This window comes from Zonotrichia albicollis, chromosome 4, assembly GCF_047830755.1.
Source record: "Zonotrichia albicollis isolate bZonAlb1 chromosome 4, bZonAlb1.hap1, whole genome shotgun sequence".
In the NCBI taxonomy this organism is placed as follows: Eukaryota; Metazoa; Chordata; class Aves; order Passeriformes; family Passerellidae; genus Zonotrichia; species Zonotrichia albicollis.
The window spans coordinates 45112070-45132046 of NC_133822.1; the positions used below are offsets into that span (position 1 = coordinate 45112070).

Below are 19977 nucleotides of genomic sequence, written 5' to 3' on the forward strand. Positions count from 1 at the left end.
TTATGGTGCTTTTTATCATTAAATCCAGACGGATTTTACCTAATGAGCATAACAAAAAAACCTGTAGGTAATACCATTAATATTTATACACTTTTGTTAGTGCTTTCTTGGAAACTGAAATATATCTAGCAAAAAAAAAGCCAATTGTTAAGTTTTCATTTTTGTTAATCCAACTGGTAAATTATTCATGGTAAATCTATAAAATAATAAAGTCACTGGACACTGACAAATTTTTTTTGGGCAAACGACTGTATGTGTTAAGAAAGATAATGATGATAAAGATTCTGAAATAACAAGAAGTTATTGTTGAGAAAAAAATATGATAGCCATAAAATATTACTCAATGAAAATAGTGAAAACTTTGAGATTTAAATTTGGAATTATACATGTATTATATTATCTGTAATGTATATTTTGAGAATGAGGCCCCTTTCAGAAATGCAGGCTGGCTGTGTTCATCTGCTCATGTAAGGAAATGGAGACTATTCATTTGGAAGCTATTCTAAAGAGCATAAGAAGTATGCCCTATTATGTGTAGAGGAACAAAAGCCAAAGTACCATGTACAAACCTTTGACTTTCTGCACCAAAATCTATGAAAGAAAAACATCCCTGAGTTTCATGGCAGTATGACTGAGGCCTGAAAATTTTACAGAATGTACATTAACTCTCCTTTTGGAGTCATCAACACTCAGGAAAACAAACATATTTATAGCAGTTAAATACACCTGTGTATTTGTTAGAAAACTCTTAACTTGTTCTTAGGTAACCTACATATGCAACAAGATATGTAAAAGCATAATTATGGTGGTCTTGAAATGTTGGAGACTAAAGAAGATCATCTTTGGCTGACACTAAGGTGAATAATTCTGACCAGGTTGTAGTATAGGCTGCAGAATCAGTGTACTGTTACTTTCTAAACAATCAACCTGGTAATTGGGTATTGATTATCAAGGCCAGAGTCCTTCATGGCCTTGCCTGCTTAAAATGGACGTGAAATGTGACACATGAAACGACTGAAGGTCTTGCGATGTTGTGACAACTGCTAGCAACATACCGAAAATTCTTCCTGAAACTTTAGGTTGTTGTTTGTGCAAAGCTCTTCAACGTGTTGTAAAAAGGATTTCTTGCTTATTGGCCTGAAAGTAAAGACAGAAGAATTAGAAACCCATAGGGAATATCTTTGTCATTCTTTTTATATGACTGTAGTTTATTAATAAACAATATTTTCCAGTTCAATGGAAAATTATACTTATAGGCAGAAAATTAGAAATTGCTTACAGCATGCTTATTTGATTTCTTTTCGATCACTTAAAAGAGAAACATTTTATCCCCTTATTGTTCCCCCTCACAACATTTTTAATTTTGCTAATGTTAACAGTACTGTAGGCTGTGATTGTTTTTATAGGTAATAGCATTTCAAGCGAGGTTTTGACATTAAAGTAAATTTGTTATTGCATTCTAAGGTACATAATACTTCTTTGTCAGACAGAAAACATTTTACACATTGCAAGGTTTTAGACATATAAAATATTGCAGTGACCTCATTCTCATAATGACATGGTTTTTAAATCCTGAGGAGTTTAAATAACCCTGTATTACTTCCCAAGCTAAAACACAGACATGCAGGCTTCACCCCAGAGAGAGAGAAAGCATTTCTCCAGTTACCATGCAATTAGTCATGCTTTTATGATTTATACGCAGCTTGGAGCTTTTTTCTAACATTGAGGAAGGAACCACACATTGAGACTCACCGATGAACACATAACATAAAAATCTTTAGTAAACTTACTTGATGGATTTTCTATAACTAAGCAACCTGAAATAGAGATCTTTGTTAAATGTAGCAAGCTGAGAGTTAACCAATGTTGTGCATTTTAATAGGTTCTAGATTAAATACCATGTACCTAAAGATTGGTTTCCCTTATGGATTCAAACTCAGATACCTTGTGTGATTGTCTTTATTAGTTCTTATCTCAGGTATCGGCAGATATGAATTACATAGGTACAGTTTCTGTCATTTTCTTTAGATCACTTACAGTTCTCTGGCCTCATATGGCCTTGAGAAACCCGTACTTGCTGCACACCACTACACACACATTGACAGGCTTCATTTTGCATTCTTGACCCAATGTCATTCTCCTAAGGGCCATTTCAGAGCATCAGGGTAGGATCAATCTGACTGAACACAGACGCCTACTTCTCAGTCACTCTAGATTTCTTTTATAATCAATGAGGAGAAATAGGTGTAATTTCATCTCATTTGAAGCAGATATCTAAAATGAGTCACAGATGAGTCATGATACTGGTGTGCTTCTACAGAAACCACAGCTGTGGTTGTTTTCTAAAGATTTTAAAAATTAGTGTCCTGGTTTTATCTTCATTTTTCACATGTTCATGGCTGGTTTTGTCTATGTCAATTTTAAAAACTGTGATACATATTAAATCTTTAACTTGATCTCACAGCAGGTTTCATGAAGGTGAAACATGAGCATCTATACTCAGAGGACTTTCAGATGGCCTTGAAACTTCGTCAAAATTGCCTCTGAATGGATTTAGAAACCAAATTTTGAGCACTCAGACTCAGAAAGCTTGTTTAAAGGACCAAGTAAAAAGGTTTGTAATAATTCAGTTTTAAAGATAACCTGCTCCTTCAAAAAACTCTGACTACCCCTTTTATACGTCTGTTCCTCCAAATATACATCCTTACAGAAAATATTACAAAAAATGTTCTATAGTACAAAGTCTACTGTATTGCTGCCATAATTTTAATAGAAAAAGAAAAATTGCTTTAAAAAGTTTATTAAACGACTCTTAATTATTTAAATTTTAATTGAGATAATACAATGAGATTAATGCAATTGTTAATAATTTATTCTTAAGCATCAGGGAATTTAATTTCAAAGCTATGAAGAATGCCTTTGTGGCACATACTTTTTTAGAGCAGTTATCCTGAAACAAAGCAAATTGGCTATGAAAGCCTCACTAGATCAGTCTCACTGGAGTTAAAAGTATTTACAGAAATAAAGGTGCTTACTAAGAAGGACAACTGAAGGACAGCTTTAGAGTGACAAAGAAGGCAATAAGATAAGAAAGCATGCCACTCTATTTATTCAGAATGTTTAGACATGTAGCTTGGGCTCATTGTATCACATAAGTTGTTTGTATTATGTGGTAGATGAAACTACCTTCTAGTAATATTGGCAACATTACAGAACTAAAGATCCCTAACAAAAATAAGGACTTTCAATAGTTGTACCAAAGTACTGCACACAAATAAATGTTTGTCTGACTAGAACGGAAGCATTTGTAGGCTCTTTTGGGGGGTCAAAATTATAAGCAGACTTTGAAGGCAAGTTCCATTTCTTTTTCCTTTGAATTCACCTATCTTCACCACAAAACAACAGAAAAGTCATGTCCCAGTTGACATTCCAGTAATTTTTCAAATACTCTCCTCTCACATTTTTAACAATGAGGGGTTTACTGCACATAATTTGCAATAAGAAAATGCAGTTTGGTCATTAAGAAATTAAAATTATTTCTGTGCTGTGCATAATCAATCCAGGTAGGTAATTCAGTGTTTCAGGGCTGAAGGTATATGGATCCAACAGTGTAAGGGTTTTTGTTTAAGAAGCAAGGGATCTATGGCTTGACATTTTAACCTATCTGTAGGAATTTAAGTGATTTTTAGAACTGCTGAACTGTCACACTTTTGTCAGTAGCAAGTGCACATAGCAGTAGCTTGGCAGCTCATAAGATGATTTACTTTAAAGTGCTTATAGGAAAGTTAATGTCTAACTTGTCTGACTGTGGCAAAGGTGTTGGCTTTGCTGTGTAAGGACCTTCAGAAGGGATGAATTTTGTGTTCTCACTAAAGACTTCCAGCACTTCTCAGTTTCAACATCCTTAGGCTTAAAAAATAGTATTTTTCCTATGTGTCTTGACTTGGAATACATAGTAATAATCTTACAGTATTTTGTCAATGAACAAATACTCATCTGTATGTAATCTTGTCCTCCAGATTTCCCAGTGTTTTGTACAAAACTTAAAAATATTAATATCACTAGATCTTGATGAGCACAATTCAGAATGAAGCCATAAAGTTGAAAATGTCCTTATTTCAGCTGGACCATTTCAGATTCCCATTTGCCTGACTTTGATATGAGGAAAGAAAAACATTCTCTAAGATAAAGAATGCTTTATAGCATTAAATCTGATTTTCTTTTAAAACCGTGTATTGTTTCATGTGTGGGGTTTTTTTGAAGACTATCAAAAATCTGAATCCCACTCAGATTACATATGATAGAGCTAGAAAGAAGCCATTTATTTGTGTTGGCAGTGATAACTGAAGACATATTGTCACACAGACTCAGCTTTCTCTCTGGGTCAATCATCTGAAATCCACAGGGAATTAAAACTTTGTCCAACCAGAAAACTACAGAAATTACTATGTAGGCAAAAGGCTTAACTCATAAGCACCACCAACACTTCCTAGGACCAACAGAGGAACTAATTTTTAGCAAGTTAATTGAGAGCAATATTGAGCTTAACCCTTCCTACATATTAAAGGCCTAAGGAAAGAGAACACATGGCCATTTCTTCCATTGAACCAGGACACATAGATCCACAAAGCTTGTTCTCCTGGAGCACAAACTTCAGGAAGCCTCTTTTTGATAGGTAATTACTAAAGGTAAACCTGTTAAAGAAAAAGACAAGGCAGAAGCCAAGCCTATTCCTACTCAAAGGAAGACAGGTCTGTCTACACCAAGTATCAAGCTGGTCTATAGAAATAAATGTGTGTGCAAAACTGTTACCTCAAATATAGACACCCACTGAATGCGTAGTATATAGGAAAGATGAGATCAGACAATCCTTTTCTTTACAACACTTTTCCATAAGGAGTTCTAATTACCTGGTATTTGCAGGGGCTACAGTGGCTGTCATGCAGAAATATTTCTTCTGACCTCACTTTCTTGACAAGCTGTCTCACATAGCGTGAAACAAAAGCCTAAAATGGTCAACCACAAGGTTCAGCTTCTCAAGGACAGATTTTTAAAAGACAGGGATCTAAATAGCTTCATCCTTGCTGTGGAAACCACTGCAAAAATAGGGTGCCAGAGAAGTTGTCTCCTAGGTAAGCACCTGGAACAGGGAGGAGTAACTTGTATCTCACCAAATCTGGCGCACACTGAAAATTTAGGGATAGAGTTTATTCACAGAAGATTAATGTCTGCTTTGAAGAGCGACTTGGCAAACCCTGCGGACATGTTCTAAGTCAGGCAAGTGATGAGTGCATCCAGTATATATATATATTCAGTGAGTTTAATGAAACAGTGTTTAATCCAGTTTAGATTGATGGGCTATGTATGCTTTGAACAAGGTTGTTTTTTACTGTTGTCTCACACCATCTCCACCATCACGGAATGCAATGTATGTCCCAAACATTCAAAGTTAGCATTTGGGATTCATAAAGAAGATCGCATTTTCCACTAAATTCTTTATAACTTAATTCCCTGCATGCCCTCTGAAACTACATCCAATTGGTCAAATGCTTAAGAAAGACTTGCTGAGAGTGAGTGTATATGTACTAGCTAGAATTAGTAATTTTAGCCACTGAAGTTTGTCAATAATGTTTTTAATTATTTTTATTATTTTAAAATACTAGTATTGATTTTCCTTTAATTTCCTGGTCAAAAAGAAAAAGTTACCCACAAAAAAGTTTAAAAAATTGCCAAAATGTAATGCTTAGCACTTTTAAATTTCTCTTTTCCTACTCAAATTGACTTTTACAGTGCAAAGTACTTCATATTAAAAGATTAAAAAAATGTGTGAAATATAATGTTTTGGTTAACCTATACTAAACATTTGCTGAGTTTCAAGCTGTTGAATTTTTGATCTAAAAATTATGAAAAGTGTTTACAGTCATATTCATACAGAAAATAATTTTTTTCTAATTTATTGTTTTTTCATGAGATACCAGCTGCAAAATTTTCTGAGAATATGAGCCAAGATCATAAGCTGCAATCCACCAAGTATGAGAGAATGTCTGAGGAGACAATGGATGAGAGAAAGGCAAGAGGGATCTCATGGAGCAGTCCAGACTATTTTGATTCTATGGATGAACTCTGTCAGCTGCAAGTGTGTGCCTTTATTGATTTATAGTAGCTGAATAATATAATGTCAGAGTAGTGACAAAAAAATCTGTTTTCCAAAATACCCCCTTCAAATGAGCACTGAATGAAGTGATTAGTAGCTAGAGAGAATAAATCTATATTGTTCTGTTTTCACCTAAGATTTTCACACAAACTCCCCATTGCCCTTTCAGGGTGAAGCTGGACCAGATTTCATTTGATTTTCTGCTGCCTGAAAAATACAAACATGCCAGTCTGGAAAAGGGATCTGCCCATCTGTGCCCTCCTCATACACTTGCAAGATGCCACGAACTGCAGCACAGCAAGCACTGCAAATACAGCTGAGACAGCTGCCTAAATGCAGCCAATGTAGGTAGTGCAGATGCAGTGATGCCCATCCCAAACACATGGGAAATTTGTGAAGGTTAGACTGCAGTCATCAGCATTAAATACTGTAACTAAACATGCTGACATGTCGCTGCTTTAGCCACAAATCATGAGAATGATCAGGTCAAGAACTGGCACTATGACTGACTTCAGCATAGATGTTCCCCAGTGGCAACAGGTACAAAAGTTCTTTTATGGTGCAACTGTGGAAGTCTAAAAACAAGAAAACAAAACATTTAGTTATTAGGTTTTGCAGTGAGCTGCCTTGGTACTGCTGCCATGCTTCTGCCAGGTCTCTGTTACAACTCATCATTACCAGGAAAGATTAACTATATTAAAGACAGCACTAGAGACACCTACAATGTCCCTTCTTGTCATTGACTTTATCAGAACAGAATATTGCACATAGTGAAAGATTCTTAGAGGCTTAAAAAAACAAAAGCCAAAATAAACTAAAGAATTTTTGACAGATAAAGCACATCCTGCCCCTCATTACTATATGTATGTTATCTAGGAGAGTTCCTTGGGGCACATTTTCTGTCTTCCAGATGAAAAGATGTCATGAATCCTGTCCTGAGGAGCTCTCAATTAGTGCCTACACTTCATCAATTTGTCATAATGTTCAGCAAAGGACCTGGGCAAGGAGCCTGCTGTAGGTTCAGTGCCAGTGCCGTTTGGAAAATAATAATCCAAAATTTTAACAGCTGCATCCTGTGCCTTACAATGACAGAAGTAGAAAGTCTTTGCTTTTGGCCATTAAAGGACAGTTAGAAAGAGGGAAGAGGAAAATAGAGATGGAAGGACATGGCAAATTGCAAACCAAAAAGTGAGACTGACTCATGAAAATAAGGGTGATGTAACTAAAACTGCTGAAGCACTGTTGAGTAAAGGTCTTGCTGTGCATAAATCACATAATGAAATGCACATAATATGAAATATTACAGTTTTCAATTACCCTTTAGAGTTTGAGACTGTAAAAATTTCAAATGCAGATAATTCAGACAGAAAAGTGGCAGAATGGTATCTGCAAACCAACAAAGGATTTGACTGTGTGGATATGTTGCTGAGATTTCAGGGGCATAGTATGAAACAGCTGCAGTGTGAGTACAAAAGAAAGTTGAGGAAAAGACCAAATTTCTCTTAAGTATATATATCCTAACTTCCAAAGGAAAGAAACAGCATGTTTCTTATGTCACATTTACACTGCTTTTGTTTCAAGGATAGGTTGTTTATACCAAGGCTATATTGCCATACTGTGTTATAATTTCCATTTAAAAATTACCCTGATTTATTTGAAAATAGTTGTGGGAGCCCTATAATTCAACATCAGGGACTAACAACATACATTATTTCACTATAAAAAATACCATTGTTTGCCATTAGAATATCTGCAAAGATTGATGCCTCATTCTGATTAGCTATATCATTTGCTATAGTATGATAACACACAGGTTAAGAGAAGAGAATGGAAAGCACACCATGTTGTTTCAATAATACAAAAACTTACTGGATGACAAAAATCTCCTTGCGTCTAAAGAAAAATGAAGAGTATCTGGAAGTAAAATCCATTAACACTTTAGTACATAAACAACATTAGTACTATTCTTATTCAGCTAACAATGTGGAAACAAGGTAATTTTGAAAATCCATGGAGATAATTTATCTGAAGCAGAGTTACTGCAGTGCATTGGCAAGGGTTCTGCCTTCAGAGGATGCTTTGCACTGTTATTAGCAGTACTAAATTCTGCTATCTGAGCAAGTGCCCCGCACAGGACATACCCCAGCCCTTTCATCAATGAGTTCCAGATGATTCCCAGTATGTTTTCTCATCTGTCACCAGCAGCCATTCTTGCGTGCTCTATTTTGAACAGGTTTGTACATGCAATCAGCTTGCTCTGTACCACACACAGACATACACAAAAACCCCGGGTCAACAGCTACAACCTTTCATCTTCCAGCTATTCCTAGTTCTGCAACAGTAGGATATCTGGCTACTAGGGCAAGACTATTTTGGGCTTCTCGTCTTTAAGGAGACTGCCTACCACAGTGTTTCATCTGTGAGACAGCAGGGAAAATACAGACAGGTGAAGAACGTTCACCAAATATTTCTAACACAGTTGGATATCACATATTATTGATATCACCATTATATTTATATTATAATCATCATTGTATATTTATTTGTTGAATAATATCAACATTTCTGGAACTCAAAAAGCAATTCTTCTAATAAATATCTGTGACAAGATTTCTTGTCAGATACAAAATGTGAATTGTTGCATGCATCTTAAATGAGTAGATTTTAGGATAGCCAGTATGCTGAGCTCCACAGAAACCCAGATGTTATGTCAATCCCTTTTTCAAAAAAGACAAATGTTTTCAAAATGTCAATTAACAATGACAGATTTGCTCTTGAGCTAGTTGATTTGTTCTTGAATTAGTTGTCAGGGACTTCCAGGAGTCTGGCTGTTTCAGAAAGCTTGTGCAATTTTGCAGCCTAAACAAAAAATTGGGCCATTAAAAACACTCAGAAATTCTGCATGTTTAAAACATGTAACCCTTCTTTGGCTAACAATTAAACAGTGATTTGCACTTAGATTTTTATCTTGTTGTAAAAAGGGCTTAAGATTAAGTGATTTTCTAAAAGCTAGTGAGAAGTGTCTTGAGGATGGAGGTCATTCTTTGAAAAAGGATCTCAGTGACCTGTGTAAATAAGAACAGCGCAAACACTTCCAAACAAGCAAAGGTCAGAAAGGGGTCATGGCTACAGACCCTTCGGGCTACTGTTTTGCCTAAGGAGTATGCTTACCGTGTAAATCTCTCATCCTTCAGCTCCAGGTCTGCCACTGTGATCAGCTGATCCAGTTTGAATTTTGTGTCAATAATTTCGGCATCTCGTGGGGAGTATGTGCCTCCCTCTTTTTGCTTTTGCCGAATTCTAAATGGAAAATAACAGTGAAAAATACACATGCAAAATATTTAAGGACACATATGTCAATGCTTTGATTTGACAGGCTGAAACTGAAAAATGGTTGCCAAGAATCCTTCCTTGGCTTTTTTTGTTGTCTCCCTCATAACGGTGTAATTTAGTCATTTATGTTGCCTAAAATTCAGAGGAAAGAATCTACATGATGTGTTCTTTTAGTTTTCCTACATAAATTCTTTGGTAATGCCTGAATAATGCAGCTGAGTAAGAACAGAACTGATGAATGAGGAAACTAGCACCATGTGTGCAGTACACATCCTGCTTCTTTACATGGATATTTTGTTCACTACTTGAATTAAAACTCAATTGGTGTTCCCCATGTGAGAATTCAATGTATTTAACTGATAAATTTATTAGGAAAACAGAAAATATAATTGAAATATTTACTTCATACCCAGCTGTAGATAGTATTAGCCATCATGATAACTACAACCAGCTGACGCTCTGATCTGTCAATAGAGAAGTGGCTCTGAAAGGTTAAGAAAGGCCACCACTCTGATTTACCCTCTGGAAAAGTTGAATTTTCTTCATCTATGGAGGTTACCCTCACTAGACTCAATTTTTGTGAGTTCTCTCTCCCTAAAGTTCTACATAAAAAAACAAAACAAAACAACCACCCAACCAAAAAATCAATACATTTTGTAATTACAGATTAGTTGCACTTATAGGACAGTTTCGACTCTTCTTTAAACCATTATTGAGTGTTTTCAAACCAGCTATGGCAAGAATGTATAAATCTCACCTTGCAAAAGCATATACTGCAGCCACCAAAAGAACAACTGAAATTATACACAAAGTAACAGCAAGGACAACTTCTACAGATCTTCCTGTCAGTCCTTCACCTGCAACAGAAAGCAGAAAGCTAATACATCATAGACTCTTTGGAATTTTTAAATTTCTGACCACATGAAATTAGGGAATAATGAAAGACCCTTTCAGTCTCTGTATAACTGCACCCATGTTATGTTTGTTGAAGAGCTGCTTCAGAAAGAAAAGTATAACAAAATGAGAAAGAGTTTATGTAAGGGTTCCTAAGCATTGCTGATCTATCCAACACATTATTTTAATACAGCTGTATGTGCAGGTGTTGCCTGCTGTTTTTCAATTTTGCCTGCTGAACAGGTTAAGGTCAGTCTATAGTGCAGTAACATCAGTCTGAGCCCTGGCCTGAGTTCAGCTCCTGCTTCAGTCTCTGCAGGACTGCTCCAGCTCCTCAAGTGGAAAAGGGAGACACAACTCTAAACAAACAAGACTTGCAGCTGCCACTCACAGACACAAAGTAAAACATACTATTTTTGGAGGTATTTTAAGGGTGCTGAAAGAACTGAACTAATGATGAGATCTGAACTTTATGGATTAATCTGCCTCACTGACCAATAACTCATGCTCCTGGTTTATGTGAGAATTGGTGATATTGTTAGGAATAACCACCAGTAGTAGATCAAAAGTAATCATAAAGGCCTCTATGATAGCAAAGTAAAGGTGTTAGTATTCCAATCAGTCCTTCCAGGTGAGAATGAAAGTTCATTCAAAAATTGATAAACTATTTAGCTTAGTAGTTTCTAGATCTCTTTCTGAACTTCTATAATGCTAAATTTCTGGGGCTCATTTAATTTCCCACCCTTCCTGTGATCCTGTACCTCAAATGAAACTCACCCTATTTTTTGTCTTAGACAACAGTGAAAATAAGAAAAGCAAGGGAATTCTACTGCAGGTATTGTTCCCTTTTGTTGACATTCACCTCCACTTGCTGGTCCACTGTAGAAGAACTTAGCTCCTGTTTAGCCTCAGGGAGAAGGAGAAAATGTACTTTTTCCTGCCATATGAAACTATTTCCCAGACAAGGAATGACACCCTCCCAAGGACACACTGGAAAACACCATTGTCTTGGCTTTTTGGATGATTTTTTGGATTTGAGAGTATATTGCAAATGATCTGGACTGATGTACACAAGAGAATGTGATTAAAATTCAAAATGATCCTGATTTATCTAAAGAAGTCACCTTAAAACAGTAGGATAAACTTTTGTAAGAACAAGTGCATGGTTCTACATGTAGGCAGGAATAATCAGCTACAATAATACAGCATAGGAAGCAGTAGGCTAGTTAGAAATTTATCAGAAGAAAGCACAAGAATACTATAGACTGACACTGACATTAATAAGCAATATCAGGCCTGTATGAAGTGACAGACAACAGAACTCAGTAGAGTTTGAAAAACACCTGAAACAATCCTTCTACTGCATTAGTAAAATTTTAGATGCAACACTGGACATTACAAGGTAAGAAAAAGTTTAATATTCGTTTAAGATAATAGGATAGAAAACCAAGTACATACAAAAATATTTCAATGAGAAAAGGAATGAAAAAGTTCCTGCCACTCAATTTTCACAGTGATAGGGCAAAAGTGTTAGCAAAGTGAAAGAAGAGAAGAATATCCAAAGAAACCTCTACAAAAGTTATATCTATTTTGCACTGCACATTGAAGTCTATGTTAAAATGTGCAATTAACATTAATCCAAAAAATGCAAATGTTATTAAACAAAACATTGCTGGTAGGATGCCAACCAAGAATTAAAACCTCACATTTTCTCATGCTTTTTTGCAACAGGGGAGGACTAAACATATCTTTATAGGAATGTCTGTAGAGATAATCATGGGCATGGAAAAGGAGACAAAATATAGAGAATATTGTGATGTATAATTCTGAAGTACTGCACTCAATACATGATGATAAAAAATTGCAATAATAAAATACCTTAAGGTCAGTTTCTATGCAAAAGACAGTGTCAGGAAATCCCATTTTGATTATTTCCTGTCTCATCAGCTTTATATTTAACATGGAAAAGGTACACTTACACAGAACTACCAGTTGCCCCAGAGTGATCTACAAAACCAATGGAGATTACAAAAAGGTTACAAGCTGCCTTAATGTATTACAAGTTTAAACAGTATTTATCACTGTACCTTAATTATCTTATGGAAAATGCTGACCTTTCATTGTAGCATGGACAATAACTTTGCAATGAGAGTCATGCATTGTGAAGAAGAAACTCCCCCTCTCAAAAAAAGGGGTCAAAAGAAGGTTGTGGTACAACAAATATGATTGGGTGGGTGGGCGCCCTATTAAAATGCATCCTTTACTATAATTAAAAAACATTGCAGCAGCTGTATATTTCCATGACTTCTGCTTCAGTGTTCCTCCTAACAAAATTCCTATTATCTACAAGAGCATCTGACATGTCTCACAAAATGATTTCTCAAGATTTTCTATATTTTTTTCTGTTTCAAACACATAATATTAAATTGCACCAAAAGATTAACTTGCTTATTTTCCAAATCAAAGATTTTTTATATCAGTAGATTTAGAAACCAGAGCAATGTAGGATTTTTTGAACTGGCATGAATACATCTGCCAAATTTAAATTAATGTTTCAGCTCATAAAATGAAAGTATAATGTTGGAAACCTACATTATTATTAAAGATTATTATTAAAGAAGCTATCTGATTTAAAATAAAATTGCAATTTGGATTACAGACAGCATAAATTTCTCCTGGAGAGCAGCTGATGTTTTGAGTGCAGTAGAAGTAATTGGGTTGCAAAGATTTATAAAAGCTGACTTTTTGGCATCTTTTCTGAATTATATTTCTAGAGCAATCTGCAAGTTCCTATAACAAAGCATCTTCTCTAAGGAAACTCTTGGGCAAGGTTCCTCATGCCATGTGTCAAGAGAGTGCTCTGTCTTCAAGACCGTTCAACTGCAGTAGCTGCATCACTTGTGATATATCAACTTGATGTTGATTTCCCAACACTTGTAAGAAAGCTTTCGAAGAGATTTTGATTATCTATTCCACATAAAATGGAATTACAATGAAATTTAGAAGCTCTGAAATTTAGAAGCTAAGACCAGACAAAAGTATGCTGTAATCTGGCCCTAAAAAGCAGGGCTTGATGTTAAAGTTTAGCATAGAAGGCATTGGATGAGTATGAGGAGACCCATTTCTCCTCATAGCTGGGGAATTTATCCCTGTTTTGGTTTTTTCCCTGCTGCATTTTATTCAGCATACAAACAGATCTTGTTATTTATCGTGTACAAGGTAGAAAATGTTGCAAGTTTTCAGTAACAATACATAAGGCAATGAATTACACTATCTCCCTGCCACTAAGTATTGTGGATTTTTCTGTTAGAAAGGAGAAAATTACCCAGAGGATGGGATACAGTTGGACTCATTTCCAGTAAATTTGTTTTCCCTGATTGGACACACTATCTTTCCCCTACTGGTAAAAATATTTGCTTCATTTACTTAAAACTTTTAAACTCAGAACATATAAAGACAACTTTTATGTTGCACTTTCCAAAGCATTCTGGGCTGGAGAAATAGTACCAGATCCTTTCAGATTATTCAGGTAATGAATTAGCATTTCAGGGTCTTCAGTATCAGATCATGTAACAAATTCCTAAAATTGATTAGATGAATAAGGGAGCTCATATCACAGAAGATGAATGCCAAATGAAAAATATGTGCCCACTAAAATTCTTCTGGGTAGTCATCCAGTTGTCTTGATATCCATTTTCAGAAAGTCAGGGCTAAGGATGAGCTAAGTAAGTTTTTGACTTACAAATATATTAAAAGAACTAACAGATCTTATTGCAATCTGCTACAAGAGATGCCATTCCCAGTTTTGGGGGTATATCAACTTGGCCAAGAAGGAATTATGTTTGATTTCCAACCAAATAACTGCTGGCCTATTTGCTAGTGACTTTAGAACCAGATGGATTCTATTAGACAATATTAATTTATTAATATAGAGCTTTTTCTATATCTAAAGGATGAAGGGGCTAAAGGGTCATGCCCTCAAATGACCTGCCATTAAGCTCACTGAAATATAATAATAGAATCATTTAGATTTGAAAAGACCTTTAAGATCATCAAGTCCTACTGCTAACCCAGCACTGCCAAGGCCACCAGAAATCCAGTCCCTAAGTGCCACATCTACACATTTTTTGAATACCTCCAGTGATAGTGACTACCACTTTCCTTGGCAGCCTGCTCAAATCTTAGCACTATTTCTGTGAAGAAATTTTTCCTTATATCTGACCTAAACCTCCCCTGTCACTATCTTTCCTCTTGTGCTATTGATTGTTACCGGGCAGGAGAGTTCGACATCTATCTTGCCCCAACCTTCTTTGAGGTAGAGAGTGATAAGGTCTCTCCTGAGCTTCCTTTTCTCCTGTCTAAATGACCCCAGCTCCCTCAGCTGCTCCTCACAGGACTTGTGCTCCAGACCCTTCATCAGCTCCATTGCCTTTCCCTGATCATGCTCCAGCACCTCAGTGTTTTTTGTACTGAGGAGCTCAGAAATGGACACAGGACTGAAGGTGTGACCTCACCAGTGCCAAGTACAGGGGGACAATACTTGTACCTGGTCCTGCTGGCCGCAATATTGCCGATCCAGGCCAGGATGCCATTGGCCTTCTTGCCACCTGGGCACAGCTGGCTCATATTAGGCTGCTGTTGCCCAGCACCCTCAGCTGCTTTATCCCTTGGGCATCATTCTGTCCCCAGCCTGTAGCACTGCATGGGGTTGTTGGGACCCAAGTGTAGGACCCAGTACTTATTGAACCTTATCCAGTTGGCCTTGGCCTACTGATCCAGCCTGTCCAGAGCCCTCTGCAGAGCCTTCCTGCCCTCCAGCAGATCAACACTCCTGCTGAACTTACTGACTGAGGGTGTCCTAGATCCCCTCAGCCAGGTCATCAACAGGGACATTAAACAGGACTGGCCAAATAGTGAGCCCTGGGGAATTCCACTAGGGACCAGCTGCCAGCCAGATGAACTCCATTCAGCCACCATTCTTTGGGCCCGGCCACCCAGTCAATTTGTCATGCATCCAGTACTTGTTCCACATACAACACACAAGGAAACAGCACAAACAGAACAGCTACTGGCAGTTTGCAAAACAAGATGAACTATCCTGGCAACATTTGTACTGGTATAATTGAATCTCTGCAAACAAACTCTGTCAATAATGCCTCTTCATTTAACAGTCCAGGCTGTAGAATCCCTTGACTACCTCAAAAGGACATACAAGGCAATGGATATATTTCTTCAGTCATTCTAGTTGAACTGCATCCAACAACGTAGAGATTACTGACTTTGTGGAAACCACTGTATTAAAAAGAAGCATAGAATTGTGTAGACTTCAGAGAAATACTTTAGTAAATTACAATCTTCTTACCCAATGTTTTGACAGGGTCAGAATAGTCAGAATCTGTAAACTGCCCTTTAATGTTAGTTGCTCTGAACTTAAATCTGTGAAAGAAAACCAGGAGAAGTAATGAAATAAAGTTGATGCGCATTTTCTTAAATATGGTTTCACTTACAAACTAAAAAAATATATTTAAGTTTAGTATAACATAATTTTAAATCATTATTCACCTGCAAAAGTGACATTATGACAGACAGCAAGAAGTGTGTCAAAATCTGAAATGTATAAAAAACCCCAATGTGAATTACTTATCTCAAATTTGGATTTAATTTAATAACTCAATAAGCATCTTTTTTTCCTTGAAAATTTTGTTTAAAAATTGGATACATATGACGACCAGTTTTCCTCCTTTTCTAATTTAACTGTATGTTTTGAGTGTTTGCATAAATCTATATTGTACTTAAATCTTTCTCTTGGAAAAACATGAAGACAAATGTACTTACAGGTACTGCCTTCTTGGTTTCAGTGGGCCATTGCATATTTTGTCTTGACTGCCTGATATCAGACATGTAGTATCAGCACCTATGACATATATCTCTTCTTTCCCACTCAGATCTTCTTTTCCTTCTATGCATGGTGGGTTTGGAAAACCCTCATTTGTAAAATATGGCCTTGGTCTGTTGAAGTAGGCATCATACCACTTGGTAACATTCCCATCATGCTGAGCTATTGTCAAGAAAAGAAATCACAGATATAATTTACATTCCAAGCAGACTGCAATTAAAGAAGTTACATAGGAAGTTAATTTTTAAGAGCTCAGCATGCTATTGGTGCAATTTACACAAATAAGCCTATAACTGAATTTCCACTTAAACCTAAATTTCCTTACTATCCACACTATCCATGTTTTGTTAACTCTGAGTAAGCCAACTAAATCACAGCTAGAAAAACTGAGGGGCAATTTCACACAGTAGTTCTGCCTGTAGGGGATATTATTTGCACAAGACGCTCGACTTTGAAACTGAGCATGGCTAGCTAGCTAGCAAAGGATTATTTCACAATTAAATTACTAGATATCCACACGTGGATAGTACCCAGCAGCTCATGAGAAAAATCTTCACAATGTGGCTTAGCATGGTATTCATTTATCTTTCAGTTCAAGAGACTCTTCACTGCAATAGTTACGAACTAAGTGTCATTAGCATTAGTGCTAAAATTCAAAATTCAGAAGAAGGTGAGACGCATAAGGTGTGTTCACTTAATGTGCATACTTAACTTCTATACTTTGAAACCAAGTAAAATAGGGTATTTAAATACCTGGAGTCTGTCCTTCTTAGGAAAAGTAAGCCTGACCCTGAGCTGTCCTATCATAAAACTCCCACTCACATTGGTAAGCAATTACTCAAAAGGTTTCACAGCACTGTTCACACACGTAAATGTTCATCAGCCCATACAAGGGAATAAACATTCTTACCCACAGTGTGCAGAGGGGATTTATATAACTCTCTGCCCCCATAATGAAATGGAAATATCAACTGCACATGGCTGCATTCCTTTACAGGCAACACTAATAGCAACAGAAGAATAACCTTGCCAAACTCCAAAAGTCGCATATTTATTTATACTCACAAATGTGAAATGCTGCAGTGGTTTTCAACGAAACAGAAAATAAAGAACTGTAGTGATAAAATTAGGGACTGAATAATATCGGTGGCTTAAACAGCATGGAAGACACTTCACTGGAAATCATTCCCAGAATCCAGTACCCAGCCCACAGGTATTGTGTGCCCTTAGTGCTGTTGCCACAGCAGAAGTGACTTTGTTGTCTGTCTTCTAAAATGAAATTACTGAAATCCAAGAAACAAATTAAAAAGACAAACAGCCTCAACCTGAAAAGAGTTTTCAAGGGAATTTATTAAACTCTACCTCCAGCTTCCACAACAAGGACTTGTATCTTCTTGATAGGGCCATGATCATCACTGTAATAACATATTGGCATTCTGATTGTAATTGTTGTATCTGTGACAAGTAATGCTCCATTGGTATCATAAACTGGTGCTGGTTTCTTTTTGGGCCTTGGTGGTTCTGTTTTTAAGAAAAGATATACCACAGAGTTCTGTTTTACAATATTTTCACTGGAGGTACGTTGTTAAGGCACACAGCTGAGTTATGCAAAAAAAAATCTCCAGCATATTTTCAGGGACAACTTAATGTTTCACTTACTGTCTTAAACCTCTAAAAACTATATTCTGATAAATGCCTACATATATAATTTTCAATTAAAAGAAAAAACAGTAAAAAGAGTGATTTTAATTTTTCCATTAATATCAATCAATAACTTTGACAACTGTGATACTGCATACTTAGCTATTCCTATGTCATATCCTAAGTTGTTTGCTGATAGTGATTGAAATATTGAACTTGATATGATTATTTCAATGAGTCTGCATGTGTTTGACAGTATGCTTCTGATACAAATAGTAAATGATCAGAAAAATGAACACTACAATTCAAGGGGATCAATTATACATTCCTGTTCCTATATTATGCATCCCCTAAATACTAGCTCAAGGCACACAGCTGTGTAATCACAGGTGGAAGAGCAATTACTTCAGAATTTATAGAGATTTCAGACGCAGCATACTTTATGGGACATACCTTTGATATCCATGGTTATTTTCAATTGAATTTTTGGCCCTGCACCAGCACCATTAATTGCATACACCTTAAAAAACAAACATTTGTTTTAATGAGTATTTTAATAGCTTCATATTTGACAATTCTGGATATATCTGTAGCAACAATAAATGCTGAAACACTCCTTTTGTCATTCACACTAGGCTAGAACTTACTTTATATTGCTTTGAAATCTTAAGTGTGGTAACACTTCATTGCTTATTCATTGCAGGATGCAGCTCTTAAAAAAGGAGTAAGTAATTTCACTCAAAGAATGATCATTCCTTGTCTTGTGTCCCAGCCTCTGACTATTTCAAAGTACTTCATGCACATACTTCTAGCAAGCTCTCCTTGCAGAACTGGACCTTTCATGTCCAGTGAGCAATGCCAGTACTGGAATTAAGAGAGACATTTAGGCTTGTGCTTGTGACTATGTGTCACAAATTGCTTTGCTACATGAACTGATCATCCAAACCAGTGATGCATCCTGCTCCCACTTGCTGTATCCTGTTCATTGCTCCCCACGTTCCTCTCACTTGCCTCTCTTTGCACCCCAGCTAACATTCTTGGCATGAAAATCTCATATTCAGCCAAAGTTTCAAACTAATCTCACACTTATATCAAAGAAAAAGAAATACTTCCCCCCCCCCCCGTTGCCCAACAAATGTATCAGTTCTTACGCTGACATTATAGGTATGTCCTCCTTTAAGTCCTTCTATCATGGCAGTGACTGACTGATCTTTTTTTTTAATGACACTAAGGTTGTGGATCTGGATGGCAGCAGGGTCATCTTCATTGTAAACCATAGCTTGATACACTTGAATATTTCCATTTGGTTCAGATGGTGGCACAAATGTTACTTGGAATTTTGTTACTTCATCTGGTATCTTCTGAAAAGTTATGTTGTTAGGTGGGTCTTCAGGCACTGAAATAAATATTTCAATGACCCACTTAATCAGTTTACTACTATTACTATTAGAGTAAAATCTGAAAAATTAAAATTATATTTTTTGTATATCAGTATTATTTCATTGATATTTTCTGGGTTGAATTAAAAATTCTCAAATACTTATTGCATATTAACACAATAAATACTTACTGTATCATAAACACAATAAAAAGTCAAATATCTACTGAAATCCTCTTCCTAATGATGGTACTGAATGCTACAAACTTTTAAAATAATGATTAGATAACAGTAGTGATTACTCAGAAATTTTTTTTCCTGATTATCTATTTAAAAAGCCTGAAAGCATCATTATACCTCAAAACACATCTGGGGTTGACAAATCCTTGCACAAGGTGACAAGCAGGAAGCACGAGTCAGTGAGTATTCCTTTCTGAAAACAGCAGAGTATTCCTCTGTTAACATCAAGCTCTCTCCCAACATATAAACAAGCCACTGTGCTCCTAAGGGTCTCTACTTTTCACAACTAAATCTTTGGGAAAATTTTTCCACTAACTGACACCCAGACACAAAGCACAACATGCATTTTTCCAGGAGGCAGTATCTTGTCAAATGCTGATTCCAGTAGCTTATTCTGAAGACAGCAGAGGTATAAATCATTTTCCCAATGTCCCTATCTGA

The 19977-nt window shown here is 36.3% G+C and overlaps 1 protein-coding gene across 1 annotated transcript in view; it reads right to left on the reverse strand.

Annotated features, from left to right (window-relative positions):
• Nucleotides 1-19977, reverse strand: part of PTPRQ (protein tyrosine phosphatase receptor type Q) — a 130544-nt gene that overhangs the window by 20777 nt on the left and 89790 nt on the right. Inside the window, exons 46-55 of the mRNA XM_074539671.1 lie at nt 19070-19314; nt 18372-18438; nt 17640-17798; nt 16217-16439; nt 15744-15817; nt 10245-10344; nt 9326-9454; nt 8024-8068; nt 1791-1817; nt 1056-1137 (exon numbers count right to left, since the gene is read on the reverse strand). Coding sequence (XP_074395772.1) covers nt 1056-1137; nt 1791-1817; nt 8024-8068; nt 9326-9454; nt 10245-10344; nt 15744-15817; nt 16217-16439; nt 17640-17798; nt 18372-18438; nt 19070-19314 — 1151 coding nt within the window. The remainder of the gene's footprint in view (nt 1-1055; nt 1138-1790; nt 1818-8023; nt 8069-9325; nt 9455-10244; nt 10345-15743; nt 15818-16216; nt 16440-17639; nt 17799-18371; nt 18439-19069; nt 19315-19977) is intronic.